Genomic DNA, 19,665 nt, shown 5'->3' with positions numbered 1-19,665 from the left:
AAGCTGGAAGAACGTATGTTAGGTAGCATCTCTGCCCCCTGCCACACCTGCCTGAGCAAGTCTCTCTTTCTGCCTGGGCAGGAGCAGCTGTACAAGATGCAGCACTGGCAGCCGGTGTACCCCCCACCGTCCCACCCCCAGCGCACCTTTTACCCACACCACCCCCAGATGCTGGGCTTCGATCCCAGGTGGATGATGATGCCTTCCTACATGGACCCGCGCATCACGCCCACTCGGACCCCAGTGGACTTCTACCCCTCCGCCCTGCATCCCTCAGGTAAGCACTGTGGTCTAATGGTTCATACCTGTAGCACCCAGGATAGCACAGTGGTCAAGGGTGTCATCTCAACACACCTGGATTTTGGTCTGGTTCTTTGTCAAGTACACAACTGGTCTGAGTTTCAAACTACTCACTTGCAAAGTATAGGTACAGTGATAGTTCTTTCATAAAGAATTGTTGGGAAAGTCATGAACACCATGTATCATAAATTGCTTTAATTAATTTTGGATTTCTGCTGTGTCATTTTGTCCCTCTTCTCATTCTTAACATTCTTTGTGCTTTTTCTTTTTTCCTTGATTAATCTTTCCCAAGGTTTGTCTAGTGCCTTTTTAAAATCAGTTTTTGGGTTTTTTCATTCCTCTCTCTTATTTGGGTTTTATTTTAATAATGTCTGCTTTTTTTTTTTATTAGTGCCTTTAAAATATTATATGCTTAGTTTATTAATTTTTGGCTTTTATGGCTCTCTTTGTGGTGTAGTGTAGCTGCTTTTTGGTCAGATAATATGGTCTATGTGACATAGACCAGGGGTCAGCAGACTTCTACAAATGACCAGGTAGTAAGTCTTTTAGGCCTTGATCAAGTAGTCAGTTTTGGTGTTGTAGGACAAAAGCGGCCACAAACAATCAGTGGTAAGTGAATGAGCATGGTTGTTTCTCCGTAAAACATTACTTGTAAAAACGGCAGCAGGCTGAGTTTTGTTTAATGGCTGCAATTGCTGACCAACTCCTGACTTAGGTTGCTTGACATTTGTTGGATTTCCTCTGTAGCCCCTTACATGGAGATTCTTTTTTAACATTCTACATTTGCCTGAAAAGGTTGTATTCTCTGGTTGGATATAGTCCATTAAATTGAGCATGCTAATTGTGTTGTGCAAATATCTTCATCATTGTAAATTTTTGTCCCTTTGACCAGCTACTAAAAAGTGTTTTAAAATGTCCCACTATGATTGTGGATTTGTCAGATCTTCTTTGGGAGTCTTTCAGTTTTTGCTTTGTCTATCTGGAGGCATACCTGTTCCTTCTATCCTTATAGAGCACCCTTGTTATCATAAATTGTGCTTTCTATATTTATTGCCTACTTTGTCTGATAGTAATATAATTATTCTAGTTTTCTGTTGATTAGTACTTATTTGAAATCCTTTGTTCCAATTTTTACTATTAGCCTCTTTGAGCCTCGATTTTTGGGGAGTATATTTTTGTATCTACAAGATGTGTGTGGCCTTACCACTCTGAAAGCCTATGACTTTTAACTGTAAAAATTGGTGCCTTTAGATTTATTGGGATTATTATCATTTGAGACAGAGTTTTACTCTGTCGCACACGTTAGAGTGCAGTGGTGCTATTTCAGCTCACTGCATCCTCCGCCTCCCAGGTTCAAGCGATTCTCCTGCCTCAGCCTCCCAAGTAGCTAGGATTACAGGTGCCCACCACCGTGCCCAGCTAATTTTTGTGTTTTTTTGTTTTTGAAACAGGGGTCTCACTCTGTCACCCAGGCAGGAGTGCAGTGGTGTGATCTCGGTTCACTGCCACCGCTGCCTCCCAGGTTCAAGTGATTCTCCTGCCTTTATCTCTGGAGTAGCTGGGATTACAGACACCTGCCACTATGCCCAGCTGATTTTTTTGTATTTTTAGTAGAGATGGGATTTTACTATGTTGGCCAGGCTGGTCTCAAACTCCTGACCTCAAGTGATCTGCCTACTTTGGCCTCCCAAAGTGTTGGGATTACAGGCATGAGCCAACTTGCCCTGCCTTATTGGGATTATTATATTTAGATTTTCCAACTATAATATTTTGTATGCATTCCACTTTTATTCCTTTCTATGCCTTTTTTTTAATTCTTGCCTTTTCTTGGTCCTATTCTTGTTTTTCTTTTCCTTCTACATTTCATTTCTATATGTTAGTGGTTACATGAAAATTCCGACATGCATCTTCAACTAAGCAAAGTATAATCAGTATCTTTACCCTTTGCCTGAACTTTGATTACTGCCTCCATCAGTCTTGTGGTCTTGGCTTTGTATTTCAGTTTGTTCTTGTTTTTATGCCCATCAAACAGGTAGGGGTGGGTGGGTGGGGGTGTGTGTGTGTGTTTTCCCTTGTCACCTAGGCTAGAAAGCAGTGGTGTGATCTCGGCTCACTGCAACTCCTGCCTCCAGGTTTCAAGGGATTCACCAGCCTCTACCTCCTGAGTAGCTGGGATTACAGGTGTGTACCACCGCACCCAGCTAATTTTTGTATTTTCAGAAGAGACAGGGTTTCCCCATGTTGGCCAGGCTGGTCTCAAACTCCTGACCTCAGGTGATCTGCCTCCTCAGCCTCCCAAAGTGCCGGGATTACAGGCATGAGCCACCACGCCTGGCCTATTTTTGTTTTTTAATCCAGTCTGTGATTGTTCAGATGCGCCTATATACTTACCAGTTTTCTTACTGCTTTTTCCTTGTTTTATCTTTTTTCTTCCCTCTGGGATTCATTTTACTACTTCACGAAGTACATTCTTTATGCTCTTCAGTTCTTATTTGTTTGTTTGTTTATTTGAAACTGAGTCACACTCTGTTGTGCAGGCTGGAGTGTGGTGGCGCAATTTCAATTCACTGTACCCTCTGCCCTCCTGAGTTCAAGCGATTCTCCTGCCTGAGCCTCCTGAGTACCTGGGACTACAGGCGCTCGCCACCATGCCTGGCTAATTTTTGCATTCTTAGTTGGAGACAGGGTTGTTTTGTTTTGTTTTTTTTTTTTTTTTTGAGTCAGAGTTTCACTCTTGTTACCCAGGCTGGAGTGCAATGGCGCGATTCCTGAGTAGCTGGGATTACAGGCACACACCACCATGCCCAGCTGATTTTTTGTATTTTTAGTAGAGACGGGGTTTCACCATGTTGACCAGGATGGTCTCGATCTCTTGACTTCGTGATCCACCCGCCTCGGCTTCCCAAAGTGCTGGGATTACAGGCGTGAGCCACCGCACCCGGCCGAGACAGGGTTTCACCATATTGACCAGGCTGGTCTCAAACTCCTTACCTCGTGATCCACCCACCTCAGCCTCCCAAAGTGTTGGGTTTACTGGCGTGAGCCACTGTACCTGGCCACGTTTTTCAGTTCTTAAAGGTTTGGTAATAGATTATCTATTGCCAAAAAGTCTATATCTAAAAAATCTTTATATCACCCTGAATGCTAGTGTAGCTGGGTATAGAATCCTGGGTTGACAGTTGTTTTCTTTCAGTGCTGTGAAGGTGAATTTTCTTTTTCGAGACAGTCTTACTCTGTCACCTAGTCTGGAGTGTAGTGGCACAATCTTAGCTCACTGAAGCCTCTACCTCCTAGGCTCAGGTGATTCTTCTACCTTAGCCTCCTGAGTAGCTGAGATTATAGGTAAATACCACCATGCCTGGCTAATTCCATTTCTTTTGGCTCCTCTTGCTGCTGAAATGGAAATAGTAGAGTATCATTTTTGGATACTCAGTTTTCTCTCTGGGTACTTTAAAAATCTTCTCTTTGTCTTTGGTGTCCTATAGTTCTGTTTCAATGTGTGATGCCTAGGGGTACATCTGTATTTTATTCTGCTTAATATTCATTGTGCTTGAATCTAAAAATGTTTGTCTCTAATCACTTTTGGAAATTTTTCTTCTAATTATGACTTCAAATATTGCCAATTCCTCATTCTTTATAGGGCTTCCATTAGGTTTATTTTGTACATTCTCATTCTGTTTCCCAAGTGTCTTAGAAAATATGAAAGATAGGTTCTCTCTATTTCCTCCTTTTATGCTTTTAATGATTTAAAAGATAATTTTCTGGTATTCAACAGATTGTTCTGTTAATTGAAGTTCTTGGGGAGGCATCTGATCCTGTGGGCTCACCATCAACTCGTGGTGGGTTACCTTTCCCATATGTTCTGGTAATTTGGGACTGCGAACTCAGTTTCAATAGCATTTTATCTGTGGTGATCCAGGATTGTTCAGGTTGAGGCTATGTTCCTTCAGAGTGTTTTTGTTTCCTTCTGACAGCCTAGAACTACCTTTTATATTAACTTAGGAGGTTTCTGGACCGTTTGGGGAGGTAGAAATCTGGTCTCCATCCCTTAAACCCCTGTGAAAGCAAGCATGTGCGTCTGAATTCCTGGGAGAGGGCAGTTGTTTCCCTGCCCCAGTCCAGGCCAGACAGACAGACCTCCCAATCTGTTCCCGGTAGTAAAGCGCTTAGTCTGTCTAATGTGCCTTTTGAGGGTGTGGCCCTTTTGGGTCTTTGTTTTAAACAGTTGTATTTCCCTGCCCTGTATAGAAAGGCTTCATCCCCTGTCCTGTGAGTGTTAAGGACCAAGCCCATAACTGACAAATGTGCTTTTCTTGCCCCTCTTCCTTGGGCTTCACAGGTCTTTGAACCAGTCAGGGTACATGCATGTGTGCCTTCAGAGGTCCTCAGGTCAGGAAAGAGATTAAGAGCCCTGTGATGTGTAGGTGGGTGGGGCTCTGTATCCACGTGATGGTTGTGTTCTTTGGGCCTTTGATTAACCCTCAGATTGGAGCGGGGCTTTCTAAATGAGATGATGTAGATCAGTCTTTGCCTTCTTCAGGACTGATGAAGCCCATGATGCCCCAAGAGTCCCTCAATGGGACAGGCTGTCGCTCTGAGGATCCGAACTGTGTGCCCTCACTCCAAGAAAGAAAAGTGACCCCCATTGATCCAGCCCCTGTGTGGAGCCCAGAGGGCTACATGGCACTGCAGAGCAAGGGCTACCCGCTCCCACACCCAAAGTCGAGCGACACCTTGGCTATGGACATGCGTGTCAGGTGAGATGAAGCCTGGTCCTGCTGCCTTGCCACTGAAGGAAGACTCGGGTCCTAATCAAGAGGGCTCTGGGCTGAGCTACCACCCTAGGAGACACTGCCCATGGGAGACGGGCTTCTTTGAAGGAGCCCCACTGGGGAAGGAGAGTGTGAGGAGGATTGCTTGAATGCTTTGGGCAAGAGGCCCTTTTCTGATGGTGAGACTTACGGTGAAGGAGAAGTCCTGGGAGTCATCAAGCCCTGGGCACAGGGCAGGTGGGTGGGGGCTTCACAAGGCACTTGGGGTCCAGAGTGTGGGTCTTGGCTCCTTTCTGTGGAAGTAAACAGAGTTAGCCCTGCCGCCCCCTGGCCCCAAACTCTTCCCGGCCTCCCAGGCTCCAGCTTGCTCTTTGACCCGGAGGACTGCACGGCTCCTCTGTCTCCAGGGAGCAGGCCGCGCCCAGCTGGCAGCCAGAACACTCTTCACTCTCATGGACTCCAGGGGCCACCGACCAGTTCATGGCCTGGCATTTCTGAGACATGTTTAAAGATAGAGCAAATGTTATTACGTGTGTTTTTTTTTTTTTTAACTATCTTTAAAAATTTTTTTTTTCTTTTTAAAACTAAGCTCTGTGTTCAGCATGGAAAACAGGAACCAGGCTCCAATCAACGTTGACTGATTTTTCTGGTTCCTTTTCAGGAATGAAAGCTCTTTCTCTGCCTCACTCGGAAGGTCAGGGGGCGTAAGTGCCCAGCGCGATCTCTTTGAGGAGAGAGGGGAGGAGTACTTGAGTGCTTTTGACAAGAAGGCCCAAGCAGACTTTGACAGCTGTATCTCTTCTCAAAGAATAGGCCAGGAGCTTTTGTTTCCACCCCAAGAAAATATTCAGGAAGCAGGCACTCCTGGGGGTCACACCCAAAACCTCAGGTGTTCCCCATTGGGGCCTGACTTTGTCCCAGATGAGAAAAAGCCAGAGTGTGGCAGTTGGGACGTTAGCCGCCAGGCAAAGACCGCTGACACAGCCCATGGTGTCGAGCGGGAGGCACCCCGGGAGGGGACAGCCTTTAACATCTCCTGGGACAAGAAGGGGAGCCCCAATAAACAGCCGTCCTCGGAGCCCGAATGGACTCCTGAGCCCCGGAGCTCCAGCAGCCAGCACCCGGAGCAGATGGGCAGGACCCGGAGGTCGGGACCCATCAAGAAACCAGTTCTAAAAGCCCTCAAGGTGGAAGACAAGGAGAAGGAGCTCGAGAAGATTAAGCAGGAGCTAGGGGAGGAGAGCTCCCGGCTGGCCAAGGAGAAGGAGCAGAGCCCTACGGCAGAAAAGGACGAGGATGAAGAGAACGACGCTTCTCTGGCCAACTCCTCTGCTGCCACTTTGGAGGACAAGGGCCCTGCCCACACCACTTTTGACCACGAGGCCACCAAATTTGAAGAGGAGGAGAAACCTGACAAGGCCTGGGAAACCAGACCCCCACGAGAGTCCAGCGATGTTCCCCCCACGAAGAGAAATAACTGGATCTTTATTGATGAGGAGCAAGCCTTTGGGGTCAGAGGGCAGGCCCGGGGCCGGGGCCGTGGTTTCAGAGAGTTCACTTTTCGTGGTCGGCCTGCTGGCAGCAACGGGAGCAGCCTCTGTGGCGGGGGGGTCCTGGGGGCCCGCAGCATCTACTGCAGCAGCCAGCGCAGTGGCCGCGGCCGGAGCCTGCGAGAGTTTGCTCGGCCCGAGGACTGCCCCAGAGCCAAGCCCAGGCGGAGAGTCGCCAGTGAAACCCACAGTGAGGGCTCAGAGTATGAAGAACTTCCCAAGCGGCGCCGGCAGAGGGGCTCCGAGAACGGGAACGAAGGCTCGCTCCTGGAGAGGGAGGAGAGCACCTTGAAGAAAGGCGACTGCAGAGATTCTTGGCGGTCCAACAAGGTGTGCTCCGAGGACCATAACGGTCTAGATGCCAAGAGCCGAGGCCCTCGGGCCTTTGGGCGCGCCCTCCCTCCGCGGCTGAGCAATTGTGGGTATGGACGGAGAACCTTCACTTCCAAAGAGTCACCCCACTGGCAGAGCAAAAGTCCTGGCAGCTCTTGGCAGGAATATGGCCCTTCTGACACATGTGGATCCCGGCGATCTGCAGACAGAGACTATGTCCCAGATTCCTACAGACACCCTGACGCGTTTGGTGGCAGGGGCTTCGAGGATAACCGCTCAGAGGATAAGAGGTCCTTTTTCCAAGATGACCACGTGGTGGATTCTGAAAATGCAGAGAACCGGCCCTTCAGGAGAAGGCGCCCCCCACGCCAAGATAAGCCCCCTCGCTTCCGGCGCCTACGGCAAGAACGGGAGTCCCTGGGCCTGTGGGGACCCGAGGAGGAGCCCCACCTGCTGGCAGGTCAGTGGCCAGGCAGGCCCAAACTGTGTTCTGGGGATAAGAGTGGCACTGTGGGTCGCCGGTCCCCAGAACTCTCATACCAGAACTCCTCCGATCACGCCAACGAGGAGTGGGAGACGGCCTCTGAGAGCAGCGACTTCAGTGAACGACGGGAGCGGCGGGAAGGCCCCGGGTCCGAGCCCGACTCCCAGGTGGACGGTGGCCTGTCAGGGGCCGGTTTGGGTGAGAAGAAGGAGCTGGCCAAGAGGAGCTTCTCCAGTCAGAGACCCTTGGTTGACAGACAGAGCCGAAAGCTGGAGCCGGGAGGGTTTGGGGAGAAGCCCGTTAGGCCAGGTGGTGGTGATACCTCCCCCTGCTATGAGAGCCAAGAGAATGGGACGCCTTTGAAAGCCAAAAGGTAAAACCAGACATCACCCAGGCCCTTTTTGTTGTTGTGTTCTGTTCTCAGCAGCACTGAGTTCACGCGTGCATGCCCCCATGTGTCGGGGCTGGGGACCTGCCCCCAGGCCCTTGTGTGTGCGCGTCTTCATTGCCTGCCCCGCATTGCTTGTCTGCTTCTCTCGTGGTGATGTTGTTGTGGCTAGTGGCCCCCCACCCAAAAGCGGTGCTCTTGTGGCCACTGTCCAGCACCCGGCCTGGGAATCCAGGCGTGTGTCCCTGCGTGTGTCCCTGGAGCCCTGCCGAGGGCTGCTGCTGTGAGGAGGTTTGCCTGTGCACAGTGCCAGGCCCCGGTCCGCCCACCAGAGTCCTCTGCTCCGGAGTTGCTGCCAGGCGGCGTCCTAGGGGGCATCGTTGGCCTTGTGGCTGCTTAAAAGTGGCTCTTCCCAGGTGGCTCTGTTGCTCCATGGTGAGGAGATGTGGCCCCACAGTGGGGCTGCCCCCTCAGCATGGCAGGAGCCCAGCAGAGGGGAGCGGGCTGCCCATGGCCCAGCGAGTGCCTCTTCCACAGCCAGGGGCATTCGGGTGATGACCCGGGCTCAGGGCCCGGGAGAGGGTCCCCTGCACAGTCTAGTTGACTGACAGCACTTGGTTCGTGCCATGGACAGGGAGGTGCAGGGGCTGCTGAGGCCTTCCCTGTCCTCAGCACACTGAGGCAGACAGCTTCACACCTCCACCCTCCTTAGAATTCGAGGCACGTCAACTCCCAGAGAAGGAGCCACAGAGGACGCTGACTTTCTCAGGTGGCATTTAACCTCGCTTCCCAGGCTCCAGAGGCTGACCCTCAGCTTCATCTCCATTTTCTGCCCTGAGGGCCCTGTGGCAGGGCAAGGCCTGGGCGCCGTTCTGGTCAGCGACTCCTGGAGAGGAGCAGGAATGCTGGTGGCTCTGTTCCGAGCGTATTCCCCTTGTCTCTCTCCCCCTACTCTTTCTGAATGTAGCATGTGGGAAAGCCCTGGGGAGCAGCAGGAAACCGCCACTTTCCTCAGGAGCAGGCAGAGCCGGTGGGGGCAGCCTTCCGTGTGTGTTTGCACACAGACATGGATGCACTGCTGCCACGAGCCGCTCCTCCCCACCCGAGGGGTCAGCGAGAAGAAGAGGCCTAGAGCAGGGCGCCTGGCCTGTGTGCAGGCTGTGTGCATGTGCCGCGTTTCCCTCCTTCCCCAGCCTCTGGTTAACACCATCCTCTTTCCCTTACAGATCCCCAGATGAGGCCTTGCCTGGAGGTCTTAGTGGTTGCAGCGGTGGGAGCGGCCACTCCCCCTATGCCCTGGAGCGGGCAGCCCATGCCAATGCTGACCTTCCTGAAGCCTCCAGTAAGAAGGCTGAGAAAGAGGCCAAGTTGGCTGCTCAGAGGGCAGGCGAACAGGGAGAGGCCATGAAACAGTTTGACCTGAACTATGGAAGTAAGTTGCCCTCACATCTTCAGGGCAAAGAGCTCAGGTGGAACCAGGGGCCTTGCAGTCCTCAGGGCTGCCGAGTTTGCCCTTGCACTGAGTGCCTTAGCTTTCGGAATAGCCTGGGCAGGCACTGGGCTGGGTTCTGGGGCTGCGGAGGTGAGCAGAGTAGGCAAGATTCCTGCCAGCTATTGCTCACAGGCCATTGGATCCCTGTGACACCTTGGAGCTTCTGCGCTTTAAAGAGGGGAAGCCTGGGACCCAGAGACGTTGGGTGGCATGTCCAAGGTCTCACAGCTGGCTAGGAGCAGAGCTGGGGTTTAAGCATGCCCTTTGAGTGTTCTCTCACTTGTGCCCTCGGGCCTCTTTGGTTTGTGATAACGGTATGTTAGATCAGAGACAGCCTGAGAAAGACGAAGTCCCGTCCAGGTTTCTGTCCAGTCTGATGCTAGATCTCAGGCGCCTGTTGAATTGTGGTGTTCTTGCCTTCTGGTGAATGGAAAGACTGTTCCTTCTCGTAAAATCATGGTTCAGGTGCCATCATCGAAAATTGCGGGTCCAGCCCCGGAGAGGAGAGTGAGGTGGGTTCTATGGTAGGTGAAGGCTTCATCGAAGTCCTGACCAAGAAGCAGCGCCGCCTGCTGGAGGAAGAGAGAAGAAAGAAGGAGCAGGCCGTGCAGGTGAGGGGCTGGGGTGCGTGGGGCGGGAGGGCAGGCTGGCAGATGCCTAGCAAACCTAGAGCCAGGTAAGGGAGTTCTCAGGCAAGCTTAAGGTGGCAGAGAGGAAGAAAGGAGTATTTAGTAAGCATGCATTGTCTCCCTGTGCCTGCTATTATCAAGACCCTTCCATCAAAGTAGGAATAGGTGGTGGCATCATTGTTCTGCAGAGGAAGAAACTGAGTCTTGAAGAGGGTGATTTGTCTAGGGTGATAACAGCGGAAACGTGTCCAAGCCAAGATGTAGACCTCGGTTCGCTCCCAGCTCCTCCTCCCTCCCCACTCCTCATTCCTGAGCGGAATAAGATTGGGCTCTCTGAAATTACGTGGTTAGTGAACCGTGTACTCAAATGGAGACAGGGCTGGACCCGCACACAGATCACGGTCCATTGGCCTTTCAGGTCTTTCCCTGGGGGGTGCTTGGCTTGGCCTCACAGTTCATTCTACTTGAGGTTTTGGGAGACCAGCATTCCACTCATCTCTGGAACATTTTCAGGTGGTGTCATTTTGGTACCTGGGATACTTGTCCTGGGGAGAATTCGTCAGTCGTCGTGCCTTAGGCTAGATTACAGCACCCTGTCTTCCCCTCAGGTGCCTGTCAAAGGTCGAGGCCTTTCCTCCCGTATTCCTCCTCGATTTGCGAAAAAGCAGAACAACTTATGTCTGGAGCAAGGCGACATGACCACGCCTGGTAGCAGCCTGGGCACTGAGATCTGGGAGAGCAGCAGCCAGGGTGAGTTAGGGGTTGTGACGCCAGCTGTGGCTCCCAAGGTCACATCACAGACCGGGTTTGCGTCTTAGGGAGGATCCTGCTTTTGAGCTACAGGCATAGTTGGAACAGTACCCATTTGCAGGGTTCCACTGCTGAGCTAGTGTTGAATGCGAACTGAACGATTTGCTGCTGCAGCCCCCAAACAGATACACAATTTTCCTTGCCTAAAATTTGGTAGAAGAGCAGAGCATTCATTCTGTCCAGTGATCTGGAAATCAGTGGCCCCTTGAGCTGAGACTGCGCAGCAATGGGATTGGCCTTTGCTCGTGTCAGTCATCGTGTTCTCCTACCAACTTAACGGAAGAGCATCAAGTGACTGACAGACCAGCCACAGGAGTTCAGCAACTGTCTTCTGTGTTCTGCACCCTTTCTTAACATGGGGAAGGCTCTGGAAGCTCCGCCCTGAATGCTCTTCTGGAAAGGCAAACTGAGACCATAAGAGCATATATGCTACTTTTTAGAAAATGTTTCCCTGAAAAAGTTTTTTTGAAAAATTCTGTATGGAATGTGATTTTTCTGGTAACTTTTCCTTTTAAAATAGAAAACTATTTTCATAGAATAGGTTCTTCTTGAAGCTTCCTAGGCAGGGTCCTGTACTGTTAGCCCAGAGCGTGCATAGGACATGTGACATTTAACAGCTCAGGCCCATAAGGGGAGCTTGGAGAGGTCACCTACTGCCAGTTCATTTTTCTACAAAGCAGCTGAGGCTTCTAGAAGGAAGGGACTTGACTACAGGGTCACAGGACAAGCACCCAAGACACTGAGTTCTGGGCCTTGAATCTTTCACTGTCTCCACATTGCCTGTCCTCATGTGCTTGGTGAAAACTTTGGTTGTAGCAAACTACAAAATAACATTCAACATGCCCAACTTTGATGGAAAGGAAGCACAGTCATTTGAGAAAACATCAATAGCACTAGATTTGGTAGTGGCTGAGTGATAAGTGTCATCGTATTAATGTCCAAAAATATCCAGCTGCCAGATTGGTTGAGCCGCCAGGTGTGAGTCATCCCCTTTTGTCAGATCCTTTCCTCCAGAATTCTACAGGGTCTCACTGGTTGCTCAGACCAGGGATTGCATCCATGGATGGCTTCAGAGGGCCCTTGGATATTAAAATAGCACGAGAAAGCGTTTTTGTTTTAAAAAGATGGGATCTCACTATGTTGCCCAGGCTGGACTTGAACTCCTGGGTTCAAGCAGTCCTGCCTCAAGCCTCCTGAGTAGCTGGGATTACAGATGTGCGCCCCACACCCTACTCTAGCATGTAAACTTTTGTATGCATATTTATTTTTCTGGGCTCAGGATCTGTGGCCACTCAAGAAGTGGTCTGTGAGCTGAACAGATTTTAGTAATACCCACTTGGATCTTTCAAAGACTCTGTAGAAGCTGCCAACTTTGGCCAGAAGTGGTAGCTCACGCCTACAATCCCAGCACTTTGGGAGGCCAAGGTGTGAAGATCACTTGAGGCCAGGAGTTCAAGACCGGCCTGGGCAAAAGTGAGACCCTGTCTCTATTGTTTGAAACAAAAAAAGAAAAAATATATTTTTTAAAATTAAAAAAAAAACTGCCAACTTGTAGAAGTAGCCTAAGTGAAAGGAAGCATCGGAATAGTGGAAATAGCACCAGAGAATCCAGATCAGCAGGAATGACAGCTTCTGCCGTGCTCACTGTCTCTTGTATCAGTGAGATGCTGAGAAACACGTTGGGTGAGGGTGTGGAAAGTTAGGTAAGGCTGTCAGAGCAGCTCTTCCACATCAGAGCTGTTGACCAGGTGTCATGTATAGGACCTGCGGGCAGGGAGCGGGGGTGTGTAGAGGAGGCAGGTGAGTTGGATTTCTGCAGGCTGTGCCTGTGCCTGTTCTTTAAGAGCTCATAAACTCATGTTTTTCTAGACGGGTTTCTGTTTCATGCCCTGACTCTGTCTCCCTCCCCTGGCAGCTCTCCCCATGCAGGCCCCAGCCAGTGACTCCTGGAGGAAAGCTGTCACTGCCTTCAGTAGCACTGAGCCTGGCTCTGCGGAGGTGAGTGTGGCCGCTGCCCAATGCTGCTCCTGGGATGAGTATGTGCTCACCATCCACACGGCCAGCTTGCTGTGGATCCCTGCGTCCCAGCCCACCCAAGCCCCTGCCCCAGCAGCCAAGCTGGGAATTTGGTTGTTGTCATGAGCCCAAGCTCATCAGTGGTTTTCCCTCTTGACTCCTGCCGGGAGTCTGGCCTGCGTGTGGGTCCTGCATGAGTAAGAGAAAGAGAAAAGGGGTAACAAGGAAGGACCCAGTGCTGGGTGGGAGGAGGGATTGAGGGCTTCCCCTGAAGTGGTGTCAGCAGTCACGTAGTCTGGTTTGGGTCATGAGTGAGATGGGTTTGGCAGCCTCAGTCTGGGGCCTGCGTAAGATCCTGTGGTCATGAGCTCTATCGGGGTTGGTGTATTTGGCCACATGTAAGTTGTGAGGCACCCTTGGCATAGCAGGACCAAGATCAGGACCACACTTGGCAAGGGGCAGATGAGTCTCAGTGCCACACGCAGTTTTACTGTCTGGAAAATCAAGTTGGAGTTTGAGGCTCTAACCCATTTTGTGCTCTGCACAGCAGGGTTTTAAGAGCAGCCAGGGAGACAGTGGCGTTGACTTGAGCGCAGAGTCTCGGGAGTCGTCTGCGACCTCCTCGCAGCGCAGCTCCCCCTATGGGACTCTGAAGCCAGAGGAGATGAGCGGGCCCGGCCTGGTAGAACCCAAGGCTGACGGCCACAAGGAGCAGGCTCCAAAGCCATCTGAGCAGAAGGTAACCTGGGTGGAAGGGGCCACTGTCTTGTTGTCTTCCCCAATTCTTGGGACAGTCGAAGCTGGAGAGTGTGGTCATTCCAGTCTATGTCTCCAACTCTGCTTTTTTTTTATCAAGGATTCAGAACAAGGCTCTGGACAGAGCAAGGAGCACAGACCAGGACCCATCGGCAACGAGCGTTCTCTGAAAAACAGAAAGGGCTCGGAGGGAGCCGAGCGACTGCAAGGAGCTGTTGTTCCGCCTGTGAATGGGGTAGAGATTCATGTGGACTCCGTGCTGCCTGTGCCACCCATTGAATTTGGAGTCAATCCAAAAGTGAGGGTTTGATTTGTTTTCTTGCTTGCTTTTTTTACTTTTTATTTTTGGTACTTGGAGAGGTTGGGGGCTCAGACAGGATTGTCTCCTGGAAAGAATAGAAGGATGGGAACCAAGCACTATGTAGTGACTAGAGTGTTGGCTTGGAATCCTGCATGTGGCCAGTGCTCTGTTGAGTTGCTTTAAAGATTGCCTCACTGGGCCGGGCACGGCGGCTCACACCTGTAATCCCAGTATTTTGAGAGGCCAAGGTGGGCAGATCACCTGAGGTCAGGAGTTTGAGACCAGCCTGACCAACATGGTAAAACCGTATCTCTACTAAAAATACAAAAATCAGCCGGGCTTGGTGGAATGCACCTGTAATCCCAGCTACTTGGGAGGCTGAGGCAGGAGAATCGCTACTGCACTCCAGCCTGGGCAACAGAGTGAAACTCCACCTCAGAAAAGATTGCTTCATTGACACTGGCCAGGCTCTCGGGACAGGCAGGCCAGTGGTCTTCCCTGTCTCCTTCAGACCACCTAAGGGACCGGGGGACAGAGAGGCTGGCGTCCTGTCTCCTGTGCCGTGGGGAAACATCTGGCCATCTTGCTCATTCGTGGCTCCAGTGAATACTGCTCAGTGGAGTTTTTGAGTCGCAGCAACTGCATCACTTTAACGTATGCCTCCTGGGAATGTAGAGCCAGGAGATCTCAGTGAGCTATGTGGCCTTTTTTTCAGGACTCCGATTTCAGCTTGGCACCTGGTTCTGCCTCTGGTCCTGCCGGGAGTCCAGTTGTCAAACTTCAGGATGCCTTGGCCAGTAATGTAAGTTAACACTTTTACGTCTGGCTCTGCTTACAGCCTGGGGCTGGCAGGTCCTGGGCAAAGGAGACAGCGCATGTATTGGAGTCAGGCTGACCTGGGCTGGCACGTGACTCAGTCGCTAGCAGCTCCATGTCCTTAAAAGGTGCTTAAACATTCCTGCCCAGGTTTTGTGACCTTCCAGTGGGGATTGTACAGTTCCTAAGGTCTGCTTTATTTGGCCCACTTTGGTTCCATGTCTCTTCTGTGCCAGGTTCGAGCCCAGACTTAGGTTGCCTTTTCAGTGGCCAGGGGTAAGGGGCACAGATTGAGTAGGAGAAGCCTCCTTGGGAGGCCCCATCTCACCGTCCAAGGGTCTTGGCCGCCTGTGATCTAACTGCTGTAATCCAGAAAATCTCCTGGTGCCCCACCATGGGCCCAGGAGTTGGCAGTTGCATCTGTTGTGGCCACTGGGAGCTGAGGCATCTGGTTCACTGCTCTGTCCTCACCACCTCCTGGGGTGGTTGCTAGTGCATGTGCTGAATGAATGAGTATCATTTGGGCAGCATTTCCCGGAGGATTCCAAGGAATGTGAGTGCTATACAATATTCATAGGTGTCAAATGAAAAAAAAAAATGTCCTGGAAGTGCTAGACTCTGCAAGGTTCTTTAGTCTGAGAGCCTGCAGTCTCTGATGCAGATGGATGCCGGGGATCTGCAGGAGATGGTGGGGTGCTGTTGCATGTCCAGCCTCTGTTACTAGGGCCCTCTTTTTCAGTTTGCTGAGGGGCACAGCCTTCCCTGTCTGGCCCAAGACATCTCCAGGCCAGGTAGCAGGTGTCTTCTCAACCAGGTGCTTGCGTGCTAGCAGCCAGTTCATGTCTATACAGCTGGGACATGGCTCTCCCTGTCTGAAGGGCACCATGGGGTGTGATATATGGGGATGGCTCTCTGCAGACTTGTGTTGAGGAAACAGATGAAGGCAACCATCTCAAGGAGGGTCGTGGCTGCCATCAGTTTCATTACTTAGTGGTCTTGGGTGCATGTGGACAAATAATAGATGCTATTGGGGACTGTAGGTGGTTTTGGGCAAAGCCATTGGATGCATTTGGACAAGTCATAGATGCATTTGGACGAGCCTTGGATGTGCTCAGGCGAGCCGTGGATGGATTTGGGCAGAGCCGTCTCTGCTTCTGTTTGCGTTCCATGGTTCCCTTATCCTTCTCTCCAGGCAGGGTTAACACAGAGTATCCCCATCCTGCGGCGGGATCATCACATCCAGAGGGCCATCGGTCTCTCCCCAATGTCCTTCCCCACCGCCGACCTCACTCTGAAGGTAATACCAGCCCTGAGCTGGATGAGCCCCAACCCAGTACCTCAGTTTATGAAGAGGCAGAAGGGAGGATTCCCCCAACCCCCAAAGCTTAGATCAGTGCTGCCCACTGCCATCGTGATAGTAATTTTCATCCCTCCCCCGCTTGCTTCTGAAGATGGAGTCTGCGCGCAAGGCTTGGGAAAACTCCCCCAGTTTGCCGGAGCAGAGCTCTCCAGGCGGCGCTGGCTCAGGCATCCAGCCTCCATCCTCTGTGGGTGCCTCCAGCGGGGTCAACTACAGCTCCTTCGGTGGAGTGTCCATGCCACCCATGCCTGTGGCCTCTGTAGCACCTTCTGCTTCTATGCCAGGTATCTCATCCCCTGAGCCAGGCCTTGGGGCCTTCTCCATTTATTATCGAGAGAAATGGATTAACAGCCCTGAATGCCACCTCCTGGCCTTGGCTTGAGTACACGTAGAAGTAGCAACTTGTTTTCAGGCTGAGTGGTCGCAGATCCCTATGTGCTGCAAGTAATGTGCACATCCTGCGTCCCCATGCTGGGAAACAGAACTGGGAGACAACAGCCAAGCACTCCTGCCTCCTGGTGAGAGGAGCGAGCCAGGGCTTGACTCTGAGTCAGAGCTGGGTCACGTGCTGGAGCTGTGCTGCCTCGGCTGGCGTGCAGCTCTCCCCGAGCTGCCTCATCCTCCCCTCTTAAGTGAAACAGGGCGATGACCTTGCTCCTTGGGGTGGCAACACCTGTGAAGCCAGGTCTTACCTGGAAAGGGCTTTGTATCAGCAGAGCCCTCAGTCACTGGTAGCTGTTTTTGTCCTGACCACTGCCATCTTTGTCATGTGTTCATGTACCCAAGGGAAAGTGTGGGGGTTTTGAGGGCCCAGCTCCCAGTCTCAGTGATGTAATTCCAGTAGATCCTTCTGACCCTCCACTGTGGACTCAATAGCAGGGAGATGAAGAGGACAGTGAATGAGAGGCCAAGGCAGCCCTAGTTAAAGTAGAATGCCCCTCCGACTGTCTGAGGCAGTTGGTGAGTGGTAAGGCCGGAGCCCACCTCCTTCCTCCTAGGCCTGACGCTGCACCCTCCCTGGGTTTCCTGAGGTGTGTCCCAGGTGTGAGCACGTGTGTGCTGCAGGCACGCTGGGAACTGAGCAGCCTCTGTACACATGGCATCATCCCTACTGAATCCCCTGGTAGACCTGTAGACTGTCTCCCTCAGGGACATTCAGACGTAGTAGGCTTGATCCTCTTCTACCTACCTTCTCTTGCTCTGTTTCCAGGCAGCCACCTCCCACCCCTGTACCTGGATGGCCATGTATTTGCAAGCCAGCCCCGGCTGGTTCCTCAAACGATACCTCAGCAGCAGAGTTACCAACAGGTGACAGCAGCAAGCCAGGTGGCCTGTCGGTGGGGGAGGGAGCCAGTGCAAGGTGGAATTGGCTTGCTCATCTATTTGCTCATTGTCTCTCATTTTCCATCCCTCACATGTGATGGCCAGCACCTGGCCCATCACGGCAGCCAGAAGATACTTAAGTAAATAACGAGAGATAGGGAAGAGGAGTGGAGCCGACTGCTCCCCACTCTGCTCAGTTTTCTTTTCTCAAAATTCTCCCTCCTTGTGTCCTAGCTGGGGAATTAGCTAAAATGGAATTTTCTTTGGTGATCAGGTATCCTTCTGATGAAGAGAAGAAAGGCCTAAACTCCCAGGCATGGATGCGTTAGAAAGAGGTAGTCTTAGAAATGAGCAGGCGTTTCTTTTTATGCAGGACTGGCATACTTTCTGTGCTGCCAAGGGGTAATTTTTGGAAGTCTCCCTCCTAATGCTGGTGCTGGGCCTTTGGGATGGTTCAGCCACCCCTCAGACTCATGTCCCTGCACAGCCACAACAGCGGACTTCCAGGCAGAATCTGCTCCAAGTGCAGACTTGCCGATGGAGGACCTGGCCTCTGCTGACCTCTTTTTAAACACATGTTCTTAACTGCTATATTTGATTTTCAAGATTTTTGTTCTTGCATAACCGGGTCAGACTGCATGTATCTTTCTTTTTGTACATTGTTAAATTCAGCGTTGTGTTTCTGGAACTCATCTCTGGACTTGTGTGCTAGGATCCATTTTTGTTGCTGTATAGAATTCCAGGGTAGAGCTATGCTGTGGTTTGGGGTTGCTACCAGTTTTTCATTATAGGCTTTTTCCCAATAGCAAGGGAAGCCCAGGAATGACATGCTGGAATTGGAATTTTGGGAAATGTCCCAACAGCCATGTGGAGAGGGGCTGGGGAGGTGGGAGATGGGAGGTGAGGAACCACCTGAATGGGCCTTGCGGTTACCTCCCCCCACCCCGGCTTCCCATTCGCAGGCCGCCGCTGCCCAGCAGATCCCGATCTCCCTTCACACATCTCTGCAGGCACAAGCTCAGCTTGGACTGAGGGGTGGGCTTCCTGTGTCCCAGTCCCAGGAGATCTTCAGCTCCTTACCGCCCTTCAGGTGAGCTCCTGTACCAGTGCGCGGAGCTGGCAGCTCACAGTCAGGGCCTTGGCCCTGTGTGCTGCCTCTATCCTGCAGCTGTTTGGTGCTTCTCTGCTTTGGGCCCAGTGGGGCAGGGGTGTTGCTCTGGATCACTCTTCAGTCTGTTATTAGCTGTGCTCTAGGAGAAGCCTGGGCCAGGCTGATAATGCAGTGGCCTGGTTTTGCTTTTCCATGTCATCTTGCCTCCTTCCCTTGCTCCTTCCTCCTCCTCTCCCCTTGACTCCCTGCGTCCTCCCTACCCCTGGCTGCTCCTTCAATGTGGCTACCAGTGTGGCTAGTGTCCTGTGCCTTGTACAGCCTGGATATGTTCACTTGTTTAATCCAGCAGCATCAGGGCCACCTAGCAGCTTGTTCTAGGGCCTTATCCTGATCCCTCAGAGTCGCGTTCTTGGGGTAGGGCCGGGGATCTGTGTTTTAGCAAGCTCTACGGGGGATCTCTGAGGTGTGGGGCCGGATGCATGGCAGTGCTCACCCACCTGACCCTGACCTTCTGTATGGCTCTTGCAGATCTCAGGTGTACATGCACCCCAGCCTGTCACCGCCCAGCACCATGATCCTTTCTGGCGGCACAGCCTTGAAGCCTCCGTACTCAGCGTTCCCAGGCATTCAGCCCTTGGAGATGGTGAAGCCACAGTCTGGCTCCCCCTACCAGCCCATGAGCGGGAACCAAGCCCTGGTCTACGAGGGCCAGCTCGGCCAGGCTGCCGGCCTGGGTGCTTCCCAGATGTTGGACTCTCAGCTCCCACAGGTCAGGAATTCAGTCACTCCACCCAAAGCCCTAGGCTTCTTTCTTTCACAACTTTGCCTTTTCTTTTCACCTGCCTCTCAGTGTGTGCTGGCCTGTCATGCTGTTGATAGCCACTGTGCCCATTCCTTGGCATGCAGGAAGTCAGCCTCTTCTGAGTAGCCCTGTTGCTTTTTTTTTTTTCCGAGACAGAGTCTCACTCTGTCGCCCAGGCTGGAGTACAGTGGCATCATCTCGATTCACTGCAACCTCTGCCTCCCACATTCAAGCAATTCTACTGCCTCAGCCTCCTGAGTAGTGGGGATTACAGGCATGTGCCACTATGCCTGGCTACTTTTTGTATTTTTAGTAGAGACAGGGTTTTGCCATGTCTGCCAGGCTGGTCTCGAACTCCTAACCTCAAGTGATTCACCCACCTCAGCCTCCCAGAGTGCTGGGATTATAGGCGTGAGCCACCA

At 51.7% G+C, this 19,665-nt stretch overlaps 1 protein-coding gene and 1 non-coding gene across 12 annotated transcripts in view; both read left to right on the top strand.

Annotated features, from left to right (window-relative positions):
• Positions 1-19,665, top strand: part of PRRC2B (proline rich coiled-coil 2B) — a 120,262-nt gene that overhangs the window by 89,983 nt on the left and 10,614 nt on the right. For 6 of the 11 annotated variants that reach the window (XM_017499036.2, XM_017499034.2, XM_017499039.2 and 3 more), the window contains exons 14-28: positions 82-277; positions 4,841-5,057; positions 5,734-7,812; positions 9,054-9,259; positions 9,785-9,930; positions 10,557-10,698; positions 12,674-12,756; positions 13,322-13,513; positions 13,631-13,828; positions 14,547-14,633; positions 15,840-15,944; positions 16,099-16,291; positions 17,218-17,315; positions 18,293-18,420; positions 18,970-19,210. In XM_017499036.2, coding sequence (XP_017354525.1) covers positions 82-277; positions 4,841-5,057; positions 5,734-7,812; positions 9,054-9,259; positions 9,785-9,930; positions 10,557-10,698; positions 12,674-12,756; positions 13,322-13,513; positions 13,631-13,828; positions 14,547-14,633; positions 15,840-15,944; positions 16,099-16,291; positions 17,218-17,315; positions 18,293-18,420; positions 18,970-19,210 — 4,311 coding nt within the window. The remainder of the gene's footprint in view (positions 1-81; positions 278-4,840; positions 5,058-5,733; positions 7,813-9,053; positions 9,260-9,784; positions 9,931-10,556; positions 10,699-12,673; positions 12,757-13,321; positions 13,514-13,630; positions 13,829-14,546; positions 14,634-15,839; positions 15,945-16,098; positions 16,292-17,217; positions 17,316-18,292; positions 18,421-18,969; positions 19,211-19,665) is intronic. The other 5 variants (XM_037728040.1, XM_017499037.2, XM_017499042.2 and 2 more) reach the window with 3 other exon arrangements.
• On the top strand, positions 16,829-16,914 carry LOC119467028. The gene has a single exon (XR_005195548.1). It is a non-coding gene; the product is annotated as a small nucleolar RNA SNORD62 (small nucleolar RNA).

The sequence above is a fragment of the Cebus imitator genome, unplaced genomic scaffold (assembly GCF_001604975.1).
Source record: "Cebus imitator isolate Cc_AM_T3 unplaced genomic scaffold, Cebus_imitator-1.0 Scaffold254, whole genome shotgun sequence".
NCBI lineage: Eukaryota > Metazoa > Chordata > Mammalia > Primates > Cebidae > Cebus > Cebus imitator.
Note: the sequence above shows the minus strand (reverse complement) of the source record. Positions and strands in the feature narration are given on the sequence as shown.